Source organism: Daphnia pulicaria, chromosome 9 (genome assembly GCF_021234035.1).
Source record: "Daphnia pulicaria isolate SC F1-1A chromosome 9, SC_F0-13Bv2, whole genome shotgun sequence".
NCBI classification, from domain to species: domain Eukaryota; kingdom Metazoa; phylum Arthropoda; class Branchiopoda; order Diplostraca; family Daphniidae; genus Daphnia; species Daphnia pulicaria.
The window spans coordinates 1,739,594-1,761,163 of NC_060921.1; the positions used below are offsets into that span (position 1 = coordinate 1,739,594).

At 37.4% G+C, this 21,570-nt stretch overlaps 6 protein-coding genes across 10 annotated transcripts in view; 5 read left to right on the forward strand and 1 right to left on the reverse strand.

Moving 5' to 3' along the window:
- Positions 1 to 21,570, reverse strand: part of LOC124312897 — a 309,861-nt gene that overhangs the window by 21,464 nt on the left and 266,827 nt on the right. The gene's annotated exons all lie outside the window — the stretch shown is intronic.
- LOC124313152 (SEC14-like protein 2) lies at positions 10 to 4,503 on the forward strand. Its single transcript, XM_046777906.1, has 11 exons — positions 10 to 128; positions 358 to 433; positions 519 to 562; positions 637 to 754; positions 836 to 1,048; positions 1,144 to 1,217; positions 3,440 to 3,446; positions 3,523 to 3,722; positions 3,789 to 3,940; positions 4,017 to 4,168; positions 4,237 to 4,503. The coding sequence occupies exons 1-11, from the start codon at positions 87 to 89 to the stop codon at positions 4,341 to 4,343; spliced, it is 1,185 nt and encodes a 394-aa protein (XP_046633862.1). The 5' UTR covers positions 10 to 86; the 3' UTR covers positions 4,344 to 4,503.
- On the forward strand, positions 4,591 to 9,213 carry LOC124313138 (SEC14-like protein 2). Of its 2 annotated transcripts, none has more exons than XM_046777884.1 (10): positions 4,591 to 4,856; positions 4,941 to 5,016; positions 5,114 to 5,157; positions 5,274 to 5,391; positions 5,517 to 5,729; positions 5,814 to 5,894; positions 5,967 to 6,166; positions 6,229 to 6,380; positions 8,762 to 8,913; positions 9,000 to 9,213. In XM_046777884.1, exons 1-10 carry the CDS (start codon positions 4,803 to 4,805, stop codon positions 9,107 to 9,109), a joined length of 1,200 nt encoding a protein of 399 aa, XP_046633840.1. In that variant the 5' UTR covers positions 4,591 to 4,802; the 3' UTR covers positions 9,110 to 9,213. The 2 variants fall into 2 exon arrangements, with proteins under 2 accessions (XP_046633840.1, XP_046633841.1); XM_046777885.1 differs by lacking the exons at positions 8,762 to 8,913; positions 9,000 to 9,213 and adding exons at positions 6,458 to 6,609; positions 6,674 to 6,865 and having other exon boundaries at positions 4,595 to 4,856.
- On the forward strand, positions 9,578 to 11,909 carry LOC124313141 (SEC14-like protein 2). Its single transcript, XM_046777886.1, has 10 exons — positions 9,578 to 9,715; positions 9,903 to 9,978; positions 10,080 to 10,123; positions 10,200 to 10,317; positions 10,442 to 10,654; positions 10,735 to 10,815; positions 10,897 to 11,096; positions 11,165 to 11,316; positions 11,393 to 11,544; positions 11,619 to 11,909. Exons 1-10 carry the CDS (start codon positions 9,662 to 9,664, stop codon positions 11,723 to 11,725), a joined length of 1,197 nt encoding a protein of 398 aa, XP_046633842.1. The 5' UTR covers positions 9,578 to 9,661; the 3' UTR covers positions 11,726 to 11,909.
- On the forward strand, positions 12,250 to 15,110 carry LOC124313128 (SEC14-like protein 2). 2 transcript variants are annotated; one of them, XM_046777869.1, is made up of 13 exons: positions 12,250 to 12,812; positions 12,884 to 12,968; positions 13,045 to 13,113; positions 13,222 to 13,291; positions 13,363 to 13,406; positions 13,477 to 13,597; positions 13,705 to 13,740; positions 13,802 to 13,975; positions 14,037 to 14,117; positions 14,190 to 14,389; positions 14,448 to 14,593; positions 14,654 to 14,805; positions 14,884 to 15,110. In XM_046777869.1, exons 2-13 carry the CDS (start codon positions 12,921 to 12,923, stop codon positions 14,979 to 14,981), a joined length of 1,239 nt encoding a protein of 412 aa, XP_046633825.1. In that variant the 5' UTR covers positions 12,250 to 12,812; positions 12,884 to 12,920; the 3' UTR covers positions 14,982 to 15,110. The 2 variants fall into 2 exon arrangements, with proteins under 2 accessions (XP_046633825.1, XP_046633824.1); XM_046777868.1 differs by having other exon boundaries at positions 12,914 to 12,968.
- Positions 16,164 to 18,870, forward strand: LOC124313104 (SEC14-like protein 2). Of its 3 annotated transcripts, none has more exons than XM_046777832.1 (14): positions 16,164 to 16,312; positions 16,403 to 16,553; positions 16,623 to 16,701; positions 16,783 to 16,829; positions 17,026 to 17,095; positions 17,175 to 17,218; positions 17,288 to 17,408; positions 17,500 to 17,535; positions 17,599 to 17,772; positions 17,842 to 17,922; positions 18,032 to 18,231; positions 18,313 to 18,458; positions 18,519 to 18,667; positions 18,739 to 18,870. In XM_046777832.1, exons 2-14 carry the CDS (start codon positions 16,503 to 16,505, stop codon positions 18,840 to 18,842), a joined length of 1,302 nt encoding a protein of 433 aa, XP_046633788.1. In that variant the 5' UTR covers positions 16,164 to 16,312; positions 16,403 to 16,502; the 3' UTR covers positions 18,843 to 18,870. The 3 variants fall into 3 exon arrangements, with proteins under 3 accessions (XP_046633788.1, XP_046633789.1, XP_046633790.1); XM_046777833.1 differs by having other exon boundaries at positions 16,185 to 16,312; positions 16,442 to 16,553; XM_046777834.1 differs by lacking the exon at positions 16,164 to 16,312 and having other exon boundaries at positions 16,427 to 16,553; positions 16,630 to 16,701.

Sequence of the window (21,570 nt, forward strand, 5' to 3'; positions counted from 1 at the left end):
CTGAGATAACGCGTTTGCAGGTCGAGCAATAAGTTGTGTCCGTCCGTTTCTCCACCGTTTCTCCGCCTATTTGGGGAAACAGAAATATGGATCAGCTGGATGAAGAATCAAAGCTTGCCCTCACGGAGGTAAATTTCAAACAATTGAAAAACATTGTTCCGTGTGCCAAATAGTATATAGACCGTCTGTTGCGAAATAAACGAGCTCGTTCCTATTTTAGTCACTATACTTTTCTCAAATTTGACCAGTTTCGCCCAACAGACGAGTCTTTTGCTTTCATTTCTAGATACACCCCGCTACTCATTTAGGAAAATTGTGAAATGTGTTCTGATTTGTTTTTTGGCTTTCTCCATCCAGTTTAAAGAACGGGTTCAGGATTGCGCTAGTAAGTTGTTGGATACGAGGGATGAATTCTACCTGAAATGGCTCGTCGGTAAGCAGATTAGAAGTTATTTGATAAATCAACAATGCAATTGACAAGTTCATTATTATTATTGCTTGAATTACAATTTGATTAGCTCGGTCTTATAATGTCGCCGAAGCCGAGAAAATGCTACGAGCAGTAAGTATACAACTAGTACAGCAGGTTATATTATCAAAATACTTTGATGTTTAACAACATACCATCATATATAGTCACTGGCGTGGCGACAGGCGAATGGAGTGGACGACATTTTAAATTGGACTCCCCCTGAAGTCCTCCAGAAATATTATTCCCTGGGAAAACTAGGACATGACAAATTCAACTGCCCCGGTTAGAACAATTTGAAGGAATTTTGAATTGGCTGAATGATTCAACCATGAATTAAAAATTTTTTTCATGGTTAAATCGCAGTTTACATTTCCGCTCAGGGAAATATGGATTTGCGGGGGATTTTCCAGTCCATCACCAAGAAGGATTTCATGCGTTTCCAAGCCTACACGACCGAAAGGATCAACAAGGAAATGCGGGAGGAAAGTTTGCGCACAGGAACCAATAAAAATTGCCAGGTGGTGTTCATCGGTGACATGACGGGCCTCTCAATGAGGCAAATGACATACAAGCCAGGTACAGTATTACCCTATGTGACTTAATAAAAACCTTCGTAGAAATTTGATTAAGGCAAACAAAATTAGATTGATGACGAAATCATTTCTCGATAGTTATGGACGCCGGAAGCGAACAAACGAAAGTTTACGAATCAAATTATCCGGAAAATATTCGTCGAATGTTTATTAAGATAGAAAAGCAAGCTTATCAGCTCGCCGCGAAGGGATAAACGTAAGCCAGTTGAAAACTGTCTTAAATGAAAAATTCAGGGCCTATTATTAAGTCGGACTTTTTGCTTAATGCCTTCCTAATTTTTCAGAATTTTTCTGTAAATTCTATGTTTTTTCTTTGAAATTTTCTGGAAAAAACTTCTATCGCGAAATTAACGGTTAACAAAGGGCATGGGTCAAAACAATATTTTTATTCTAAAAAAAGTAAATCTATAATGAGACTTAAACCATGACCCTCTTCATTATCATGCCGGCGCTAAAACCAACAATCTATTTTTTGTCTTTTAATTCGATCCATTATCAAAGTAAATGAAATTATTTTTGTTCTGGCAGCACCGCATATTTTTTGTGTAATTATTAAGACCAAAAAGTCCGAAATCTGTTGTAAATCTGTTATTCACACTTTTCTTCACAGACTTTTTTGTCTTAAAACGGGATTTTCTGTCAGTTAAATATCCTTGCAAGTTAATTACGTTTAGTTTGCTCAACTCATATTTTCCTATTTTTACACATAAAGTTCAGTGATTTTGAAATTTAAAAATAACCGCTCTTTAGTTTAATAACTGCAAACTTAATTGCAATTCTGATTATTGCGTCATGGTTGGGACATTACAGATTGCGTCATCACGGCGATGCTATGAACATCTGGTGGTGATTTATTTTGACCTAAAGTAAAAAAGTTGTTGTCGCCACCGCCAGATGTCACTAGTCGTTAAACAATTATTTTAGCAGTTTTTCATTAATTACGGGAGAACTAATTAAGTAAATGAAATTATTTTTGTTCTGGTCGCGCCGCATATTTTTTGTCTAATTGCGAGCCCGAAGGGCGAAGCTAATAATCGCATACGCAGAAAAAAAAAAGCCATGTCACTTTGTCTGTCTGTCTGTCTGTATGTAACGCTCCATAGCTCGGGTGTTTCAGGACAGGTTTCGGACTTTTTGGTCTTATAAATTAGACAAAAAATATGCGGCGCGACCAGAACAAAAATAATCTCTCTCTCTCTATGTGAGTGATTTTGAAATTTAAAAATAACCGCTCTTTAGTTTAATAACTGCAAACTTAATTGCAATTCTGATTATTGCGTCATGGTTGGGACATTACAGATTGCGTCATCACGGCGATGCTATGAACATCTGGTGGTGATTTATTTTGACCTAAAGTAAAAAAGTTGTTGTCGCCACCGCCAGATGTCACTAGTCGTTAAACAATTATTTTAGCAGTTTTTCATTAATTACGGGAGAACTAATTAAGTAAATGAAATTATTTTTGTTCTGGTCGCGCCGCATATTTTTTGTCTAATTTATAAGACCAAAAAGTCCGAAACCTGTCCTGAAACACCCGAGCTATGGAGCGTTACATACAGACAGACAGACAGACAAAGTGACATGGCTTTTTTTTTTCTGCGTATGCGATTATTAGCTTCGCCCTTCGGGCTCGCAATAATTAGACTTGAACCATGGCCCTCTTCATTATCATGCCAGCGTCATAACCAAAAATCTATTTTTCGTCTTTTAATTTGATCCATTATCAAAGTAAATAAAATTATTCTTGTTCTGGCAGCACCGCATATTTTTTGTGTAATTTTTAAGACAAAAAAGTCTGAAATCTGTTGTGAATCTGTTATTCACACTTTTCTTCACAGACTTATTTAGTTATTTGTCTTAAAACGGGATTTTTCTGTCACAGTTCAATATTCTTGCAAGTTATTAACGTTTAGTTTGCTCAACTCATATTTTCCAATTTTTACACATAAAGTTCAATTATTTAATTTAAAAAAAACCATCGTATAGTTTAATTACTGCAAAACATAAATGCGAATCTGGTTATTGCGTCATGGTTGGGACATCAATTATTGCGTCATTACGGCGATGCTATGGACATCTGGTGGTGATTAATTTAGACCTAAATTGCAAAGTTTTAGTCGCAACCGCCAGATGTCCCTAGTCGTAAAACAATTATTTTAGCAGTTTTTCATTAATTACGGGAAAACTAATTAAGTAAATGCAATTATTTTTGTTCTGGTCGCACCGCATATTTTTTGTCTAATTTTTAAGACCAAAAAGTCCGAAATATTTCGTAAAACGCCCGAGCTATGGAGCGGGACATACAGACAGACAAAGTGACATGGTTTTTATTTTTCTGCGTATCCGATTATTAGCTTCGCCCTTCGGGCTCGCAATCAACGGTAACGTAGTAACTGGAATGAAATTGCGCAGCCAAAATAATAATTGACCATTTGATGACCTGCCGGACGCAATCAGCGCCAAAGATTTTTACAGTTATCTTCAACATTATCAAACCTTTCCTGCATCAAGCTACACTTGACAAGATAAGGATTTTCGGATACGACAAAGAAGAATGGGCAGCCGCTTTACTGGAAGAAATAGAAGCTGATAACTTACCGCTTTACTACGGAGGCACTATGGTCGATCCTGACGGTGATCCAAAATGTCCTAGCAAGGTGAAATCCTCAGAACTGGCCCTAAATTAATTTTCCTATTGAAAAAAGGAACCCTTGTCTGTTTAGTTCAACATGGGCGGAGAAGTTCCTTATTCGTATTACCTGAGCAACAGCGCACCTGTGCCCAAGGATTACATGGAAACCATCAACATCATAGCCGGAGCAGGTGGATTTAAGAAACTGAAATACAAAATCGATGTCGCCAATTCAATTTTGAGGTACGCATCAATTTCCTCAGACATGCGACATTAACAGAAATCAGAGTGAATGACGCAATTTTCCATTTGCCAACAGATGGGAATTTATGACAGAGGGAGGAGACATCGGCTTCAGAGTCTATTACAAAAGTGACGAGGAAGGTATTGTAGACTTGGTACCGTTGAGTCGGATAGAAAGTCACCTGATCACAGAAGAAGGCCAATACATTTGCGAGGACCCAGGGAAATGTAAATATTTCAAAGTTGACGCCGTTTTGACTATTAGATAAGAATACATTAATTCATTTCCTGTTTAGACGTGGTGGTGTTTGATAACACTTTCAGCATTTTACGACCCAAGAAAGTCCGTTACTACGTCGTCGTCAATCCACCCGGAAGTCAAACAACTGCCGTTGTCGGATGAGAAAAAAAGAAATACACGTTCGCAAATATTTAATGCCATTGTAAATTGAGATTTCATATTTCTGAATTTATCAGGTCAAAATAAACACATATATTTGAGTTAAAAGAAATCGTCTTTTATGTTTTCCCGGTTTCTACAAGTCATAGTCAAAGAATAGTTCAGCAGATGATGTAAAACAATCGGTAAAATCAGTAAGACCATTTAATTCCACGAAGATAATATTTTACCGTCACCTAATAGGCTACTTTCGGTCGCGCTTCATTGAGCAAATTGTACTTATCTATGAATCGGATCAGATGTTATCTTTTGCAACCGTCATGATGAACCAACACATATAACATGCCTAGAAAACTAGATAACATGTACACCTGCGAAGAGGACTATATAGAGCCAACGTTTGTCCGCATTCTGGCTGAGTAAGGTTCCTGATTGCTTCCAGCTATTATTATTGTAACAGAAATGGAGTCGCTTCTGGATCAACTGGATGAACCATCCAAGCGTGCGCTAAAAGAGGTAACAAAAAAGACTATTAAAAAGTATTCCTTACGTCTTCAAATGTTGATGCATTTACTCTAATTTGTTTTGCTCTCAATCCAGTTTAAAGAACGGGTTCAGGATTGCACTAGCAAGTTGTTGGATACGAGGGATGAATTCTATCTGAAATGGCTTATCGGTAATAACCTGAGAATTAACCTACATATGCATTTTAAAAACGCAGACTAAACAATTGACATTTTCGTTCTTATTTGCTTGAATTGCAATTTGATTAGCTCGATCTTACAGTGTCATCGAAGCCGAGAAGATGTTCCGGGCAGTAAGTGTTTACTTATACGTTTGCAATTTTTAAATTCAATTTCTATTATTACGTAAAAAGTGAAAATTTAAATAGCGAAATGTTTTCATTTTAAAAATCAACTCGCTTATACTAAGTCACTGGCGTGGCGACAAGCCAATGGAATCGACGACATTTTAAAATGGACTCCTCCTGAAGTTCTCCTCAAATATTTTTCCTTTGGGAAAATTGGATATGACAAACTCTACAGTCCTGGTCAGGATTATTTTTGTGTTTTAACAACAACAAAAAAAGATATTCAGTCATCATTTTTTTTAACGAAATTCGGATTGTAATATTATAGTTTTGGTAAATCAAATTTTCCTTGTATGGGTTCGCAGTTTATGTTTGCGCTCAGGGACAAATGGATTTACGAGGAATTTTGCAGTCGGTCACGAAAAAAGATTTCATGCGATACCAAACGTACATGACGGAAAGGATCAACAAGGAAATGCGGGAAGAGAGTTTGCGCACCGGAGAAAATCAAAACTGCCAAATGACGTTCATCGCTGACATGATGGGTCTCTCAATGAGGCAAATGTCTTACAAGCCAGGTATGTGACGGCAGCAACTATTTGAAATTAATACTTAAATGGCCAGACAATGTAAGGGATGTGCAAATTGATTTCGCGCTATAGTTATGGACGCGGGACGTGAACAGACGAAGAATTACGAATCAAATTATCCGGAAAATATTCGTCGAATCTTCATTATCAACGGTAATCAGATCTGTAATTGTCTTAGTTTTTAAGCCAACTGCCAAACCATAATTGACCATTTGGTGCAATCAGCGCCCAAGATTTTTACGGTCATCTTCAACATTATAAAACCTTTCCTGCATCAAGCTACACTTGACAAGATGAGGATTTTCGGAAGTGACAAAGAAGAATGGGCAGCCGCTTTACTGGAAGAAATAGAAGCCGATAACTTACCGCTTCACTACGGGGGCACGATGGTCGATCCTGACGGAGATCCAAAATGTCCTAGCAAGGTGAAATATTTAGAATTGGCCCTTAATTAATTTTCCTATTGAAAAATCCCTGGTCCGTTTAGTTCAACATGGGCGGAGAAGTTCCTTATTCGTATTACCTGAGCAACAGCGCACCTGTGCCCAAGGATTACATGGAAACTATTAACATCATCGCCGGAGCAGGCGGATTTAAGAAATTGAAATACAAAATTGATGTCGTGAATTCAATTTTGAGGTATGTATTAATTCCATTATGACATGTGACATTAAAGGAAATTAGAACGAATAACGCAATTTTCCATTTGCCAACAGATGGGAGTTTATGACAGAAGGAGGAGACATTGGCTTCAGAGTCTATTACAAAAGTGACGAGGAAGGTATTGTGGACTTGGTACCTTTGAGTCGGATTGAAAGTCACCTGGTCACGGAAGAAGGCCAATACATTTGCGAGGACCCAGGAAAATGTATGACACCGTTTTCATCGTCCATTGAGAAAGAGTAGTATTTCATTTCTCTTTTTTTGTCTAGACGTGGTGGTGTTTGATAACACTTTCAGCATTTTACGACCCAAGAAAGTCCGTTACTACGTCGCTGTCGATCCACCCGGAAGTCCAACAACTGCCGTTGTCGAATGAGAAATAAAAGTTCACATACACAAATGTTCAATGCCATTTCAAAATCAAATACAAATATTTTTTTTATCAATCAAAATAAACATAAGGGATTGAATACATCGCTTATCGAACCGCATGGTATCTTACACAACTTGCATGGCAACAAACACATAATATGTCTACATAATAATCTCGATAACACGTCTGCGTTGAGGGCAATATAATGTTCCCGTTTGGCTGACTAGCGCTGTGATTCCTTTTTCAATACAGGATCGAAAAATGGAGTCGCCTCTAGATCAGCTGGATGAACAATCAAAGCGTTCACTCACGGAGGTAAAATATTTAAAACAATTAAAAACAATTATTCCGTGTGTTACGAAAACCATCTCGTTCCTATTTTCGTCGTTACACTCTTAGAGATTTGCTTTCATTTCTATTCCCAGCTATTAATTTAGAAAAAAATTGTGTAATTGGTTCTGATTTGTTTTTTGTTTCTCGATCCAGTTTAAAGAACGGGTTCAGGATTGCGCTAGTAAGTTGTTGGATACGAGGGATGAATTCTACCTGAAATGGCTCGTCGGTAAGCATTATTAGTTTATTTTCGTATTATTCCCACACACATTAAAACGTCTATTTCATTTTAATAACGTGTGAATAATAAAAATCTGATTAGCGCGATCCTACAACATCAACGAAGCCGAGAAAATGCTGCGCGCAGTAAGTTCCTTTTTTTAAGTGAACATTATTTGCAGAACATTAGATTTTCAAACAAACCGCGTCATGTATTTTAGTCAGTGGCGTGGCGACAATCAAATGGAATAGACGACATCTTAAAATGGACTCCTCCTGAAGTTTTGCCAAAATATTTCTCATTTGGAAAAGTAGGATACGACAAATTCAACTGCCCCGGTTAGTAGGCTATATCATTTTTGCAATTGCAACCAAACAACACATATTATACAGTCGTAATTCTTAGACTCAATAAAGAGCTTAGATGATACAAAGTAATCAATGAGACTTTTTTCTGTGGGTTTGCAGTTTACATTTGCGCCCAGGGAAATATGGATTTGCGGGGGATTTTGCAGTCCGTCACGAAAAAGGATTACATGCGTTACCAAGCCTACATGACCGAAATGGTGAACAAGGAAATGCGAGAAGAAAGTTTGCGCACGGGAAAAAATAGATTCTGCCAAATGACGTTCATTGCTGACATGGAAAATCTTTCAATAAGACAAGTGACATACAAACCAGGTCATAATTTACACACCAACTATCGTTATAGATGTATATTGTTTAATAATATCGAGGATAAAAGAACTTTTCGTCTGCTCTAGTTGTTGACACGGGACTTGAACAGACGAGAGTTTACGAGTTAAATTACCCGGAAAATCTCCGTCGAATCTTCGTTATCAACGGTGATTTGTTCAACAAATATCTTATAACCCAATGTGACTCAAAACAATTAATTAATCTGATCTGCTGTGGGGGACATCAGCACCCAAGCTTTTTACAACCATCTTCAACGTTATGAAACCTTTCATGCATCAAGCTACCATTGACAAGATGAAGATTTTTGGAAGTGACAAAGAGGAATGGGCAGCCGCTTTACTGGAAGATATAGAAGCCGATAATTTACCACTTCACTTTGGGGGCACGATGATCGATCCAAATGGGGATCCAAAATGTCCTAGCAAGGTAAGAATTAATTTAATAGCGATCCTTCTTGTTTAATCAAAAAATTAGCTGTTACAAATTCTTGTCAAATTGTCCGTATAGTTGAACATGGGTGCCGAAGTCCCTTATTCGTATTACCTGAGCAACAGCGCACCTGTGCCCAAGGATTACATGGAAACCATCAACGTCATCGCCGGAGCAGGTGGATTTAAGAAATTGAAATACAAAATCGATGTCGCAAATTCCATTTTAAGGTACGTGCCAATTAGCTCTGTTCTGTGACCGAAAATCAGAGTGCAGGAACGTAACGAAATTTGCTATTAAACAGATGGGAGTTTATGACAGAGGGAGGAGACATCGGTTTCAGAGTCTATTACAAAAGTGACGAGGAAGGGATCGTCGACTTGGTACCTTTGAGCAGAATTGAAAGTCACCTGGTGATGGAAGAAGGCGAATTCATTTGCTACAACCCAGGGAAATGTAAATATTTCAAAGTTGACAACAGTATTTTATCTAGCCTGTTAAAAATGAATTGAAAATAGAAAATTAATTCATTTCCTGTTTAGACGTGGTGGTGTTTGATAACACTTTCAGCATTTTACGGCCCAAGAAAGTCCGTTACTACGTCGCTGTCGATCCTCCAGTACCCGGAAGTCCAACAACGGCAATTGTCTAATGAGGTAAAAAATCAAGAACGCAAATGTCCAATGCCATTGTCAATCAGATACAATTTTTTTCTTTATCCATCAAAATAAACACAAATGTTTTACTTTATAAAAAGTTTCTGGGTTTTATTAATTATTATTAAACAATCACACCATGTTTATCCGTGGACTAATGTCTTCTGCACAAGGATATGAGCATTAAAACGCTTTCAATTTTCACGTGTTTGCGTATCTACAGTAACAGAAGAGTTGTAAAATCTAGTGCAAAGTTGGAACCATTTATGCAGTCAGTATCGCAGTATAGCCCTGCATTGTAGGTCCATAACAGCCCTGAACTTTAGACCTCCTATTACTATAGGTGTCCCATTATAAGGCAAATGTTAATCTATGAGGGATGGAATACATATCGCTTATCGAACCGCATGTTATCTTACACAACTGGCATGGCAACAAACACATAACACACATCTACACATAATCTCGATAACACGTCTGCGGTGAGGACAATATTCCCGTTTGGCTGACTGTAGTGTCGTGATTCCTTTTTTCAATACCGGATCGAAATGGAGTCGCCTCTAGATCAGCTGGATGAAGAATCAAAGCGTGCGCTTACGGAGGTAAATGAGAAACAATTGAAAACTATTACCGTGTCCCGCGAAAAATAACCTCAAGGCTACAGCGTTGCTATTTTCGTAATTTTACTTTGTAACCGTGTGAAAGGTCGCCAAAAAGAGATTGTGCTTTCATTCCTAGTATTACTCTTTTCATTTTAATTTATTCTCATTTGTTTTGTTCTCAATCCAGTTTAAGGAACGGGTTCAGGATTGCACTAGTAAGTTGGTGGATACAAGAGATGAATACCTTCTGAAATGGCTCATCGGTAAGCACACCAGTAGTTTATTTTCGGATAATTCCCACGTACCCATATAAAAAAAATCCTTATATTTGTTGTTCTGATGGGTGATATTACAATCTGATTAGCGCGATCCTACAACATCAACGAAGCCGAGAAAATGCTACGTGCAGTAAGTATATACAACGGCAGCACGAAATTGTCACAAATACTTTGATGTTTAACAACGTATCAAACCATGATCCTAGTCACTGGCGTGGCGGCAGACAAACGGAGTTGATGACATCTTGAAATGGACCCCTCCTGAAGTGTTCCAGAAATATTATTCTCTTGGAAAAATAGGATACGACAAGTTCAACTGCCCCGGTCAGTATTATTTTGCTTTAGATTTTCTATACAAGCAAAAGACTTGCCGTCGTAATCCATTGAGAAAAACCAGAGAACAATTTAGTGATAAATTATTATAATATTACTTTCATTTGGATGTCAGTTTACGTTTGCGCCCAGGGAAATATGGATTTGCGTGGGATTTTGCAGTCCGTCACGAAAAAAGATTTCATGCGCTTTCAAGCCTACATGACCGAAAAGGTGAACAAGGAAATGCTGGATGAGACTTTGAGCAATGGAAAAAATAAATATTGCCAAATGACGTTCGTCGCTGACATGGAAAATCTTTCAATGAGACAAATGACATACAAGCCTGGTAATGTACACACAAGCTACAATTGAAATGGTTTTGTTTTAAATATTATCGATGATAAACGAATTTTTCGTCTGCTCTAGTTATGGAAACGGGAACTGAACAGACAAAAGTTTACGAGTTAAATTACCCGGAAAATCTCCGCCGAATCTTCATTATTAACGGTAATTTGTTAAAATAATTTAATCGGACATGACTAAACATTTTCTTATGAATCTGGTGATCTACTGGGGGACATTTTGCAGCGCCCAAGATTTTCACAGTCATCTTCAACTTTTTGAAACCATTTATGCATCAAGCTACTCTTGATAAGATGAGGATTTTTGGAAGTGACAAAGAAGAATGGGCAGCCGCTTTACTGGAAGAAATAGAAGCCGATAACTTACCGCTTCACTACGGGGGCACTATGGTCGATCCTGACGGTGATCCAAAATGTCCTAGCAAGGTAGTGATCCTTCTTGTTTCATCAAACAAGTAGCTGTTAAACATTCTTGTCAAATTTTCCATTTATAGTTAAACATGGGCTCAGAAGTTCCTTATTCGTATTACCTGAGCAACAGCGCACCTGTGCCCAAGGATTACATGGAAACCATCAACATCATCGCCGGAGCAGGTGGATTTAAGAAGCTGAAATACAAAATTGATGTCGCCAATTCAATTTTGAGGTACGCATCAATTTCCTCAGACATGCGACAATAACGGAAATCAGAGTGAATGACGCAATTTTCCATTTGCCAACAGATGGGAGTTTATGACAGAAGGAGGAGACATCGGCTTCAGAGTCTATTACAAAAGTGACGAGGAAGGTATTGTGGACTTGGTACCTTTGAGCAGAATTGAAAGTCACCTGGTCACGGAAGAAGGCGAATTCGTTAGCGAGAAACCAGGGAAATGTAAATATTTCAAAGTTGACAACATGTATATTTCATCTATTAGAAAATAATACATTAATTCATTTCCTGTTTAGACGTGGTGGTGTTTGATAACACTTTCAGCATTTTACGACCCAAAAAAGTCCGTTACTACGTCGCTGTCGATCCTCCAGTACCCGGAAGTCCAACAGCTCTCGGATGAGGACATGAAAATAAACGTACGAGGATATTCGTTCAGTTGAACTCCTTGATAAAATAACGTAGCTAAAATATGATTTTTTTTTCTTATCAAAATTTTTATGACACATGAAAAACGATATCTTATTTACAATTTAGCTTATAAACATTATTTGTTGTTAAATACATCAAATACATCAGAAATAAATGTTTATTCAGTCAGGTTTTTTTTTAGTTTTATTTGCATAATCTAATAGGGTGGGTGCTTTTTTCTGAAAACAAAGTTTCTAACCAATACCTCTCAGGTATGGAAGGTCAATGCACGTGCTTTGGTTACCGTTACTCTAAATTTAAATCAAAACGACGAGAAAAAAAGTTTCAAAAATGTTTGGGGGTCTGGTTAGATATTTGGTGCGGTTGTTCAAAATATGGTAATTTCATTACTCACACTTTTTTTTTCTTTTTTTCAAAATATGGTAATTCTTTACCCACACTCCTTTTTCGAACACTCTGCCTAGTAGCAGCTGTGTCTCAGCCGCAGCATTGTGTTTCGTGTCACAGCCGCAACAGCAGTCAGCTCCGTTCGCATAGTACAGCTCCAAAAATGCTGAATCAGTGTTTGCATACGTTAACATGGTGACCATATTAAAGCTGGTCGTTATCTTATTTATTGTATCTCTCGTGAAAGGGATTATTTATGTTTGAAGAAAATGTCAGAGGAGATTACGATTGTTAGATTTTGATTTCGCCATATGCCAGCATCTTTTTTTTACGCTTAGTCATTTATTTTGAAACGTTATTTAGAAATTTTGCTGTTTTTCCTTTTAACTTTGCGTAAGCATGTGGTGGGGATGGAGTGAAGAGAAAGGATTTTACGAAATATCTGCACTCAATAGCCAGGAAATAATCGGTCAAGGACAATTGAGAACGGCTGCAGAAGACCGCCGTTTCAAAACAAACTCGAGTCATTCGCCTTCTGCAAGCCTTGCAGCGGAGATCGTATTATCACGGTGCTTGTCTCGTTAGGACACTTAAATCTGGTTGAATTAAAACGGTTCAGATAACTTGAGAACGCATCTTCTGCACAACTCCCACTATAAACGAGCTTCACTGTAAGTTATCTCATTTTTCGAATAATTCTAGGCTTTATTTAGTTAAATTTCATTTTATTCAACCAACCAAGAAGTTAATTTTCCCCGGTTGGCTTGTGTAGGTCAGACATGAGCCTCACGCAAGTTCGACAAGTCCAGCCAATCGTGTTTGACCAGGTAAGTTTATAGTTAACTGTCTATATGGAACCAGTTATTAAAACGTTTCACTGAACTACATACACATGAAATGTAGTTTGCAGATGATGGAGGGACCAAATTCAAAACAGGTTGCGTTACCAAGGCCAACACAGCGGTTCTGCAAGTGAGTCGACGTAACCGCCAATTAATAATTTTCGTCCTGATTTGCATAACGATGGAATCCACTTGTGTTACGTTCCAGTTGCTCTGAAATTTATTTTCTTTATTTTAGTTGAAAATTGCGATAAAGGACTGCACATTACATGATTCTAGCGACGAGTACCTTCTCAACTGGCTGATAGGTTGTGAAATTTGTTGGTATTTTTTAACGCATTAATTAACAATTTTTTGTATTTGCATGTGGCTGAAACAGTGCAGGATTTTAATGTAGCTCGTGCGGAGAAAATGCTGAGACAGGTTTTTAGTTTTTCAAGGTATTTCTCAGCTGCGCATATTTAATGTTGGCCGTATTCTGAAATTTTCCAAGTCCTTGGAATGGCGTCGAGTAAATGGAGTGGATGGAATCTTACAGTCGTACACGCCCAATGAAATTATCAAGAAATACTTTTCGATGGGACAAGCTGGGCTGGACAAATTCGGCAGCCCTGGTAACCCAATACATTATTAGCGCACTGCAATTCATTTAACCTTGTGTATTAATTAATTAAAACATACTCATCAGTGTAATTTCCTTTTTTTAAATTTTTCAACGCAGTCTTCGTGTGTTGTATGGGCAGGATAGACTTCAGAGGTAATTTGCACGGATAAAATGCTAGACATAATTGGTTTGGTAATTGTTTTATAACCGATAGGGCTCCACTTGTCCCTTGTCAAAAAGGAATATTTCCAATTCATTCCATGGCAGTTTGAAAACTTTTGCCTTTCAATCAAAGAAGCAGGAAAACGAAATGGAGAAAACATCGAGAAAATGACATTCATAATGGATTATGAAGGTCTGGCATTGAGGCAGTACACTTGCAAACCAGGTAAAATTCAGTATTCGTTGTTATTTGATTATCTTGACAATAACACTTTTTATGCGCATAGCAATGGAGATTGTCATTGAAATGATCAAAGGTTTTTTGTTCCACTATCCCAATCACCTTCGCCGAGTATTCATTATTAATGGTAATTGATTAAACATAAGTAAATTTAACAGTTTGATCAAGACCTGTGGCATTTTGTTTCTTTTTATTGAAGCCCCGAAGATTTTCCCATATCTGTTCGCCATGGTCAAACCTTTTATACCTCAGACGGACATTCCCAAGATCAAAATTTTCGGTTGCGAGACTAAGCAATGGACTTCCGCCTTATTAGAGGAAATTGACGCTCATCAACTTCCTGCCTTTTACGGTGGTACTTTGACCGATCCTAATGGCGATCCCAAATGTCCTAGCAAGGTAACCTTTTAGTAGAATTACATGCCCAAGTAACGGAAACATTTTTTTGGTGGAACAGTTTAATATGGGAGGTGAAGTTCCTTCTTCGTACTACCTGAGTAATAACCCACCGGTTGCCAAGGACTACATGGAAACTATGAGCATCGGTGCTGGTGGAAGAAAAAAAATGAAATTCAAAGTTGACGTTCCAAATTCTGTGTTGAGGTAAATGTAATATATCTCTTCATTCTTTCTCAGTCTGAGTTAATATAAATTTCAAAATAGATGGGAGTTTATAACGGAGGCAGGTGACATCAAATTCCGGGTCTACAGCAAGGATTCCAAAGGGAGCGCTTTTGACTTTGTTCCTCTGAGTCGAGTTGACAGTCACCTGGATATGGAAGAAGGTGAAATTACGTGTGAAGAGCCTGGGAAATGTAAGTTTCAACCCCATTGCTCTTTTTTTGTTCGTGGGCGATGAGCTGGAACTCACCACAACTTATTATTCAAATCAGATGTTTTGGAATTTGACAATTCGTTCAGTTATTTACGAACGAAAAAACTGCGTTACTTTATCGCCGTCGATCTACCCAGCGCATCGATTGAGATTTAGAACCAACAGCCTATTTTATAAATAACTAATAAAATTCATATTTATTTAATTATATCAAAACAAAACTTTATTTATTGTGCTGTATGGTCGTAGCCTTTTATTCAATATAGATCGGCACATTTCTATATGTCACAAAGTGTCAAATTCTAAATTGTGGAAGCGATATCAAACCACTTAATGTGAAAGTGACCCCTGCGTTTAACCGTTCAGTAGGCTTAACTATGCTTAACTTGCTAGCTTAACCTGCTTAACCTAGCTTAACAATGCTATTCGGTTTAGCTGTGAAAGCACACACGGACGATGTCTTTTGGCGATCACTTAAAATCATAGGTGCCACAATCAGAATGGCTGCAATAGACGACAGTTTCCAGAGATAATAAAAGAACAATTTTATTTTTCGTCTAGCTGAACTTCAGTTCGCTCAACACGTCAGACAGGTACATTGCTTTGCATTTTTTATCGTCATTTTATGATCGTCATTATAGTGACGAATATCTTCTGAAATTGGAGTTAGGTTAGATCATTTAACAATTTATGTAAACCTTTCAATACCTTAATTTACATCACAATGTAACGAGTTAACGACATAGTTTCAGATTGCCGAGTTGACAGCCATTTGTGGATGGAAGAAGGTTACATCAGCCAGGGAAATGTAAGTTACGATCAACATTCAACACCCTTGCAACAGACACTACGTAATCTGTTTTTGAATAATAAATAAACAATTACAGATGTCGTCAAATTCGACAACACACGAGTGCAGTCACATGAGAATCCAAGAAACTGCGCTACCATATCGTCATCGACCCGCCATCAAATAGAAATTCATCAGATATCTCAAACAAAGTTTCCCAGCTAAGCATAATACAGTATAACGCTGTTATAGTCATGGTGTATTTAATTAATGAAGAGAAAATCAATAAACTATGCTATAAAAAATATCACAAGTTTTTTGCGCTCAGTATGTACGACATTTATAACGTAACTTATTCTTGTGAATGTAACTCAAATGGATGCAGAGGTAATTGCATGGTTAGTCGTCCCGATTGCTCACCCTATACATTTCTAAAAGTGGACAGACATTTGTACTTTGCAAACAGTCACAGTGAAAGTTAAATGGATCAAGGATAAAACAGAAAAAAGAAGTTGAGGTAGTGACAACTTTCGAATGGGCGCAGAAAGAATATAAAACTAGGAGCCAGCAACCAATTGGGGTAGTGAGTCCCGGGTTTGGCGAGGATTAAACGTGTCGCTCATTCGTTCCCTTTCTATACAACGTTCGTTTTGTTTAGTTGTCTGCGTACGATCCACCCATCAAACGTCTTGTCCAAGTAGGCCTTTGCATGATTTCTAGTCCGCTTAATTTGAATTCAATATTTTTAAAAATTGTGCAACTTTGAATCCCTGACATATTAAAAAAGGTTTAAATCGCAAATTGTTTTTGCGTCTGCCTATAAAAGCTCCGTTTCTTTATTGGCTTATTCTGGAATTTCCACTTTTTCTCGCATCGCTTTGTCGGTCATGGACACCCACTCACAATTTCGGCCAGTTGCCACGCTGCATCAGCATCAGGTAACTCGATAAAAGAAAACAACAAACACAAACAAGATTTCTATTTTAGCTTCATTTGGCCAAAATAAGTTTTCAGATAAAAGAATGAGTACCAATCAACAAGACTGCAATGGCAATTTGGTGCAAACTGAAAAGAAGCCCTTTGTCGGTATGCGATTTTACCATTGGAAAAATTGGAAAAGTTGAGACAACTATTTTGATTACTATTTTGATTGATTTGATGATGCAGACCCAAAGTGTGACCCGACAAAAAAGGCTGAAATCTCGATTAAACAGGTGAGCGGAAATTTTCGAACAAGATGGGTTTGGAGCGTGCGGAGTCAATCTTCCCTTTTTATTCAATTTCCTTTGTTATAAGCGGAATAAATGTGTTATAATAAGTTATAAATTAAATAAGCTATAAATTATTTATAATCATTTGTTATAAGCGAGTTAATACGATATAGCTAATATAAAACCTTTGCGACTACAGTTAAGGATCGCCATCAAGGACTGCAAATTGCCTAGCTCTCACGATGAGTACCTTCGGAAATGGCTGCTAGGTTTAAGCATTTTTAGCTTGAAATATTTTACTCCTCTATTAAACAATTTTTTTCTTTTTTTCAAATGATAATCAAACAGTGAATGGATTCGATGTGGCTCGCGCTGAGAAAATGCTCCGGCAGGTAAAACTTTTGCTTTCTGTAGATATTAAACAGCATCATTAGCTATAAATTCTATTCCTGCCGAAAAAGTCATTGGAATGGAGGCGAGTAAATGAAGTGGATACCATATTTGAGAGATATACACCTAGCCAAGTCTTTATGAAATATTTCGCCATTGGACAAATTGGGATCGACAAATTTGGCTGCCCTGGTAACACCCCTAATGGATTCATTAGAAATTACAAAATTTTACTATTCACCTTTTTTGTTTCGTATCGAACACGCCCATTTTGGGGACGCAGTCTTTGTTCAATGTTGTGGGAGAACAGACTCAAAAGGTAACTGCACAAAATTTGCAAAATTCAATGACATCTATATGATAAAAAGTTATTGATGAATAGGATTTTCATTGAGTTCCACAAAAAAAGAATTTTACAATTATTGCATTTGGATGTTGGAATCCTACGTCAAAGCAACTAAAGTGGAGACAGAGAAAACAGGGAAACTAGTAACTCAAACATCATACATCTTCGACTACGAAGGGTTCTCAATGAGGGAAATTGCCAACAAATCAAGTACACAAAAAAAAAGAATTAAAATGCTAAATATTGATCGCATCACAGTTTTTATTTTTCTTGAATTAGACTTGGATATGGCCTTAAATGTTACTAGGTTCCTATTCCTTCACTATCCTGACAGCTCTCGACGATTATTCATCATAAACGGTTCTTTAAAAAAAAATCAAATTCTACGTTGACAAATGAACTGAATTCATACTGTTTACATTTACTTGCATGCGCTGTTGCTAATAATCGTCCTGGTTGGTGGACAAAGCTCCTTCCTTTTTCCCGTTAATCATGAGGTTGATCAAACCTTTCTTACACGAATGTGACGGCCCCAAAATCAAAGTTTTCGGCTCCGACAAGAAGGAATGGACTTCCGCTTTGCTGGAAGAAATTGAAGCCGATCAACTTCCCGCCTTTTATGGCGGTACCATGACCGATCCCGATGGCGATCCCAAATGCCCCAGCAAGGTAACCGTCATTGTCTATTAAACTACGTTTTATCCGCATGTCGCAGCAATTGAAATGTTTAATGATTCGGTGCGATATTAGTTAAACATGGGAGGTAAAATTCCTTCTTCGTACTACCTGAGCAATAACCCACCGGTTGCTAAGGACTACATGGAAACTATGAGCATCGGCGCTGGGGGAAGGAAAAAATTGAAATATGACGTCGACGTCGTTCGTTCTAACTTAAAGTAGTACTGTTAAATTTTTCTTTTTCTGTATGAGTGAATTATTTACGACATTTCAAACAGATGGGAATTTATGACGGAGGGAGGCGACATCAAATTCGGACTCTCCATTAAACATGCCAAAATCACTAACGATTTGGTTGCGCTCTCACATGTTGACAGCCACTTGATAATGGAGGAAGGTGAAATCGTTTGTGAACAACCCGGCAAATGTAAGTAACCGATTTGTGCTTCCGCGTCTAGCCTATAACCTATCTTATAAATCACGTCCGTGTTTATTTAGATGTCTTCGAGTTTGACAACACCTTCAGCTACTTGCGGTCGAAAAAACTTCGCTACCATATCCTTATAGAAGCGCCCTCATCGTCAAACGTCATCGAATTATAGAAGATCACACAATTACACAGAGTTTATACAAGATTTAAGGCATGCTTTATATATATATAATATACATATGTGTAAAAGAAGAGAAGAAAAACATAAAAATAAATAAATAAGATTAGGCACAATGTTAATAAAATAATGTCGCAATGTTGCCCAACCCAAATATCATTTAAGAATCAAGAATTCAAGACGAAGACAGCTCAAAAGAACTCATTGGTATGTAAAGTAATAAAATTATTGTTGTTTATTACATCGTAAGAATGTAATGTTTTATTTTAAGATTCGGGTTGTTTTTAAAAATAGTAAGATTAAATGTCTACACGAAATGGAATCTATAGCTCTGACATGAGTTTCTCTTAAGTTTTTTTGCATTTTTTTTTAGTTGAATGTTTGCACATAACATTTTAACAAGGTCTTCGTTATTAATAAGGCATTCGTGAATGAAAGTGTCAAAGTCGCAGCGCTCACTAAAGTTGTTTAAATTGATCAGTTCCCAAGGAATTTTGTGTTTCGGTTTGATGTAGTTGGATGGTAAAATATGTTGCTATTAAACAGTTATGGGTAAAGATTATAGAGTTATATGGTTGTAAGTTTTCTGTGAAACGATTGAATATTTTCATTCTTCGTATGCATAACCATTTTCAGAACTAGTCAAAGTACGGTACCTAGTAGAATAAAGGAAATTTCTTTGTGACCTCTTTGAATTTTCCTCCACCAACCTGCTTTTTGCTTACCTTATTTTAAAGATTTTTGTTTATTACTTATTTTTAAAATTCTTAACAGCCAGGAAGAATCCAGTGAATGGAACTCTTCCCGGTAGATTTGGCCATTCTCGGTAGGTGACAATTATCGGGTCAATTACTTTTACAGTACATACGGAATTGGAAGACAATTAAGGTATGTATGTAATAGAATTTCATTTTGCCATGTTTCCAGTATAAAAATATTTGATCTTGTGATCAGACTTAGATTCATGAAACTATTAGCCTCGAAACCAGCTCGTCTCGATTGCCCGAACTGCGATGCGACATATTCTTTCCCGGCGGGTGGAAGTTTCAAATTATTCATCGAATTGAAATGTCCACTTGAGAAATTACTTCATTAAGTTCGAGGGCTAAACGGAATACTATACCCTTTTTGTCCTTAATGCTAAGTTTAGCCGCCATTCAGGTATCTTAGAATTCGTGATAGTACAATGGACTAGCTGAGTCAAGTTGACTAAGTCGGACAATCCCAATAAATAATAAGAATTTTTCAATAGAGAAATGAAGAAAGCCAGTCGATGTAACCAATGCACGCATCACGCATCCGTGTGGTTTTGAATGCAACTGGAGTTGCCTCACCGGATAGTGCTCGAACGGTATTCTTGCTCTCGGTTTTACTTCAGGACCGAAGTAGCAACTGGTTTGTCATCGATAAGGCATATCTGTTTAATGTCCTTTGTATGAGCAGATAAATTAATATGCTTTATTTTCTTCCAGATGTAAAGTGGTGATCAAAGTTCGTGAAGATGCCAATAAGCTTAATGTTGCTAGTTCTACATGTCCCGAGTACGATGCTCGTCAAATCATTGTGGAATATCGACAAGTAAACTCTTAATTTCTTTTATCATTCCAATTGATACGGACATGTCTCTAAAACACATTTAATCCATTTCAGGAAATAAATTAGTAAGTTAGCCAATGGACTCACCTCACTGGACTCATCTTGTGTTCACCGGAACTGTCAAGAGTGGAGCCAAATTGGAGTTGGAGCCCTTCATCTAATTCTAAGATACTTAATGTGAGTACTAAGTTTTTATCTTACATTTTATTTTCGACTAATGGTAAACGATTCAAGTTTTCGACTGCAAAATGTGCAATGCTCAGAATCCGTGTATTAAATGTATGATAATTTTTCAAATAATTATGTTGGACCAATATTAGTATATATAGTAGGGAAAGCTCAAAAAGGAAAAAAGATGCAATGTATTATAAGAACATCTTTTTTCTTATTAAAAAAATTTTAGGTTATACTGCACCTCTGAATCAGGGTTCTTGGTCATCATATGCGTTACTACTTGGGTCTACTTTTGTGCTTTTGTTGGCTTAGATCCTCGAGTGGGTTCAGGTTTTTCAGTTGGCTTAGTTCTTCGAGTGGGCTCAGGTTTTTCAGTTGGCTTAGTTCTTCGAGTGGGCTCAGGTTTTCCAGTTGGCTTAGATCCTCGAGTGGGTTCAGGTTTTTCAGTTGGCTTAACAGCACGAATCGCATTCTGGCGGACATCATGTTCATTGAGCACTCTCGACTTGTAGGAGTAAAATTAAATTGATTAGAAAAAGAGAACATTTTTTTTACATAGTATCGATTATAAATAAATAAATAAAAAATTAAGTTTTGGTGTGTAAGTGACCATTTTGTTCCCTTTAGTTTTACAGTTATTACCTGAGTGACTGAGATGCACACGGCAATCAGGACGAAGGAAGCGAACAGCTTCATTTTTCTAGTTATTCGGAAAGTGCGGCTCTGTAGTTTTAACCCTGTAGGGCCTTGTTTTTATACTCTGTAAACAATCGCTGCGATGTATTAAATCGATATTTGAGTCGTGTTAGAACGATTAAATAGGATACATAAAATCCTGTTCAATCGAGTTTCGTCAGTAAAAATTGCCAGCTCAGCTCTTGCAACTTGGGGCAACGAAACCCCATGCACAGGCTCCAACTGGGCAACTGGTGTACAGCTGCTCGTAAAAAGC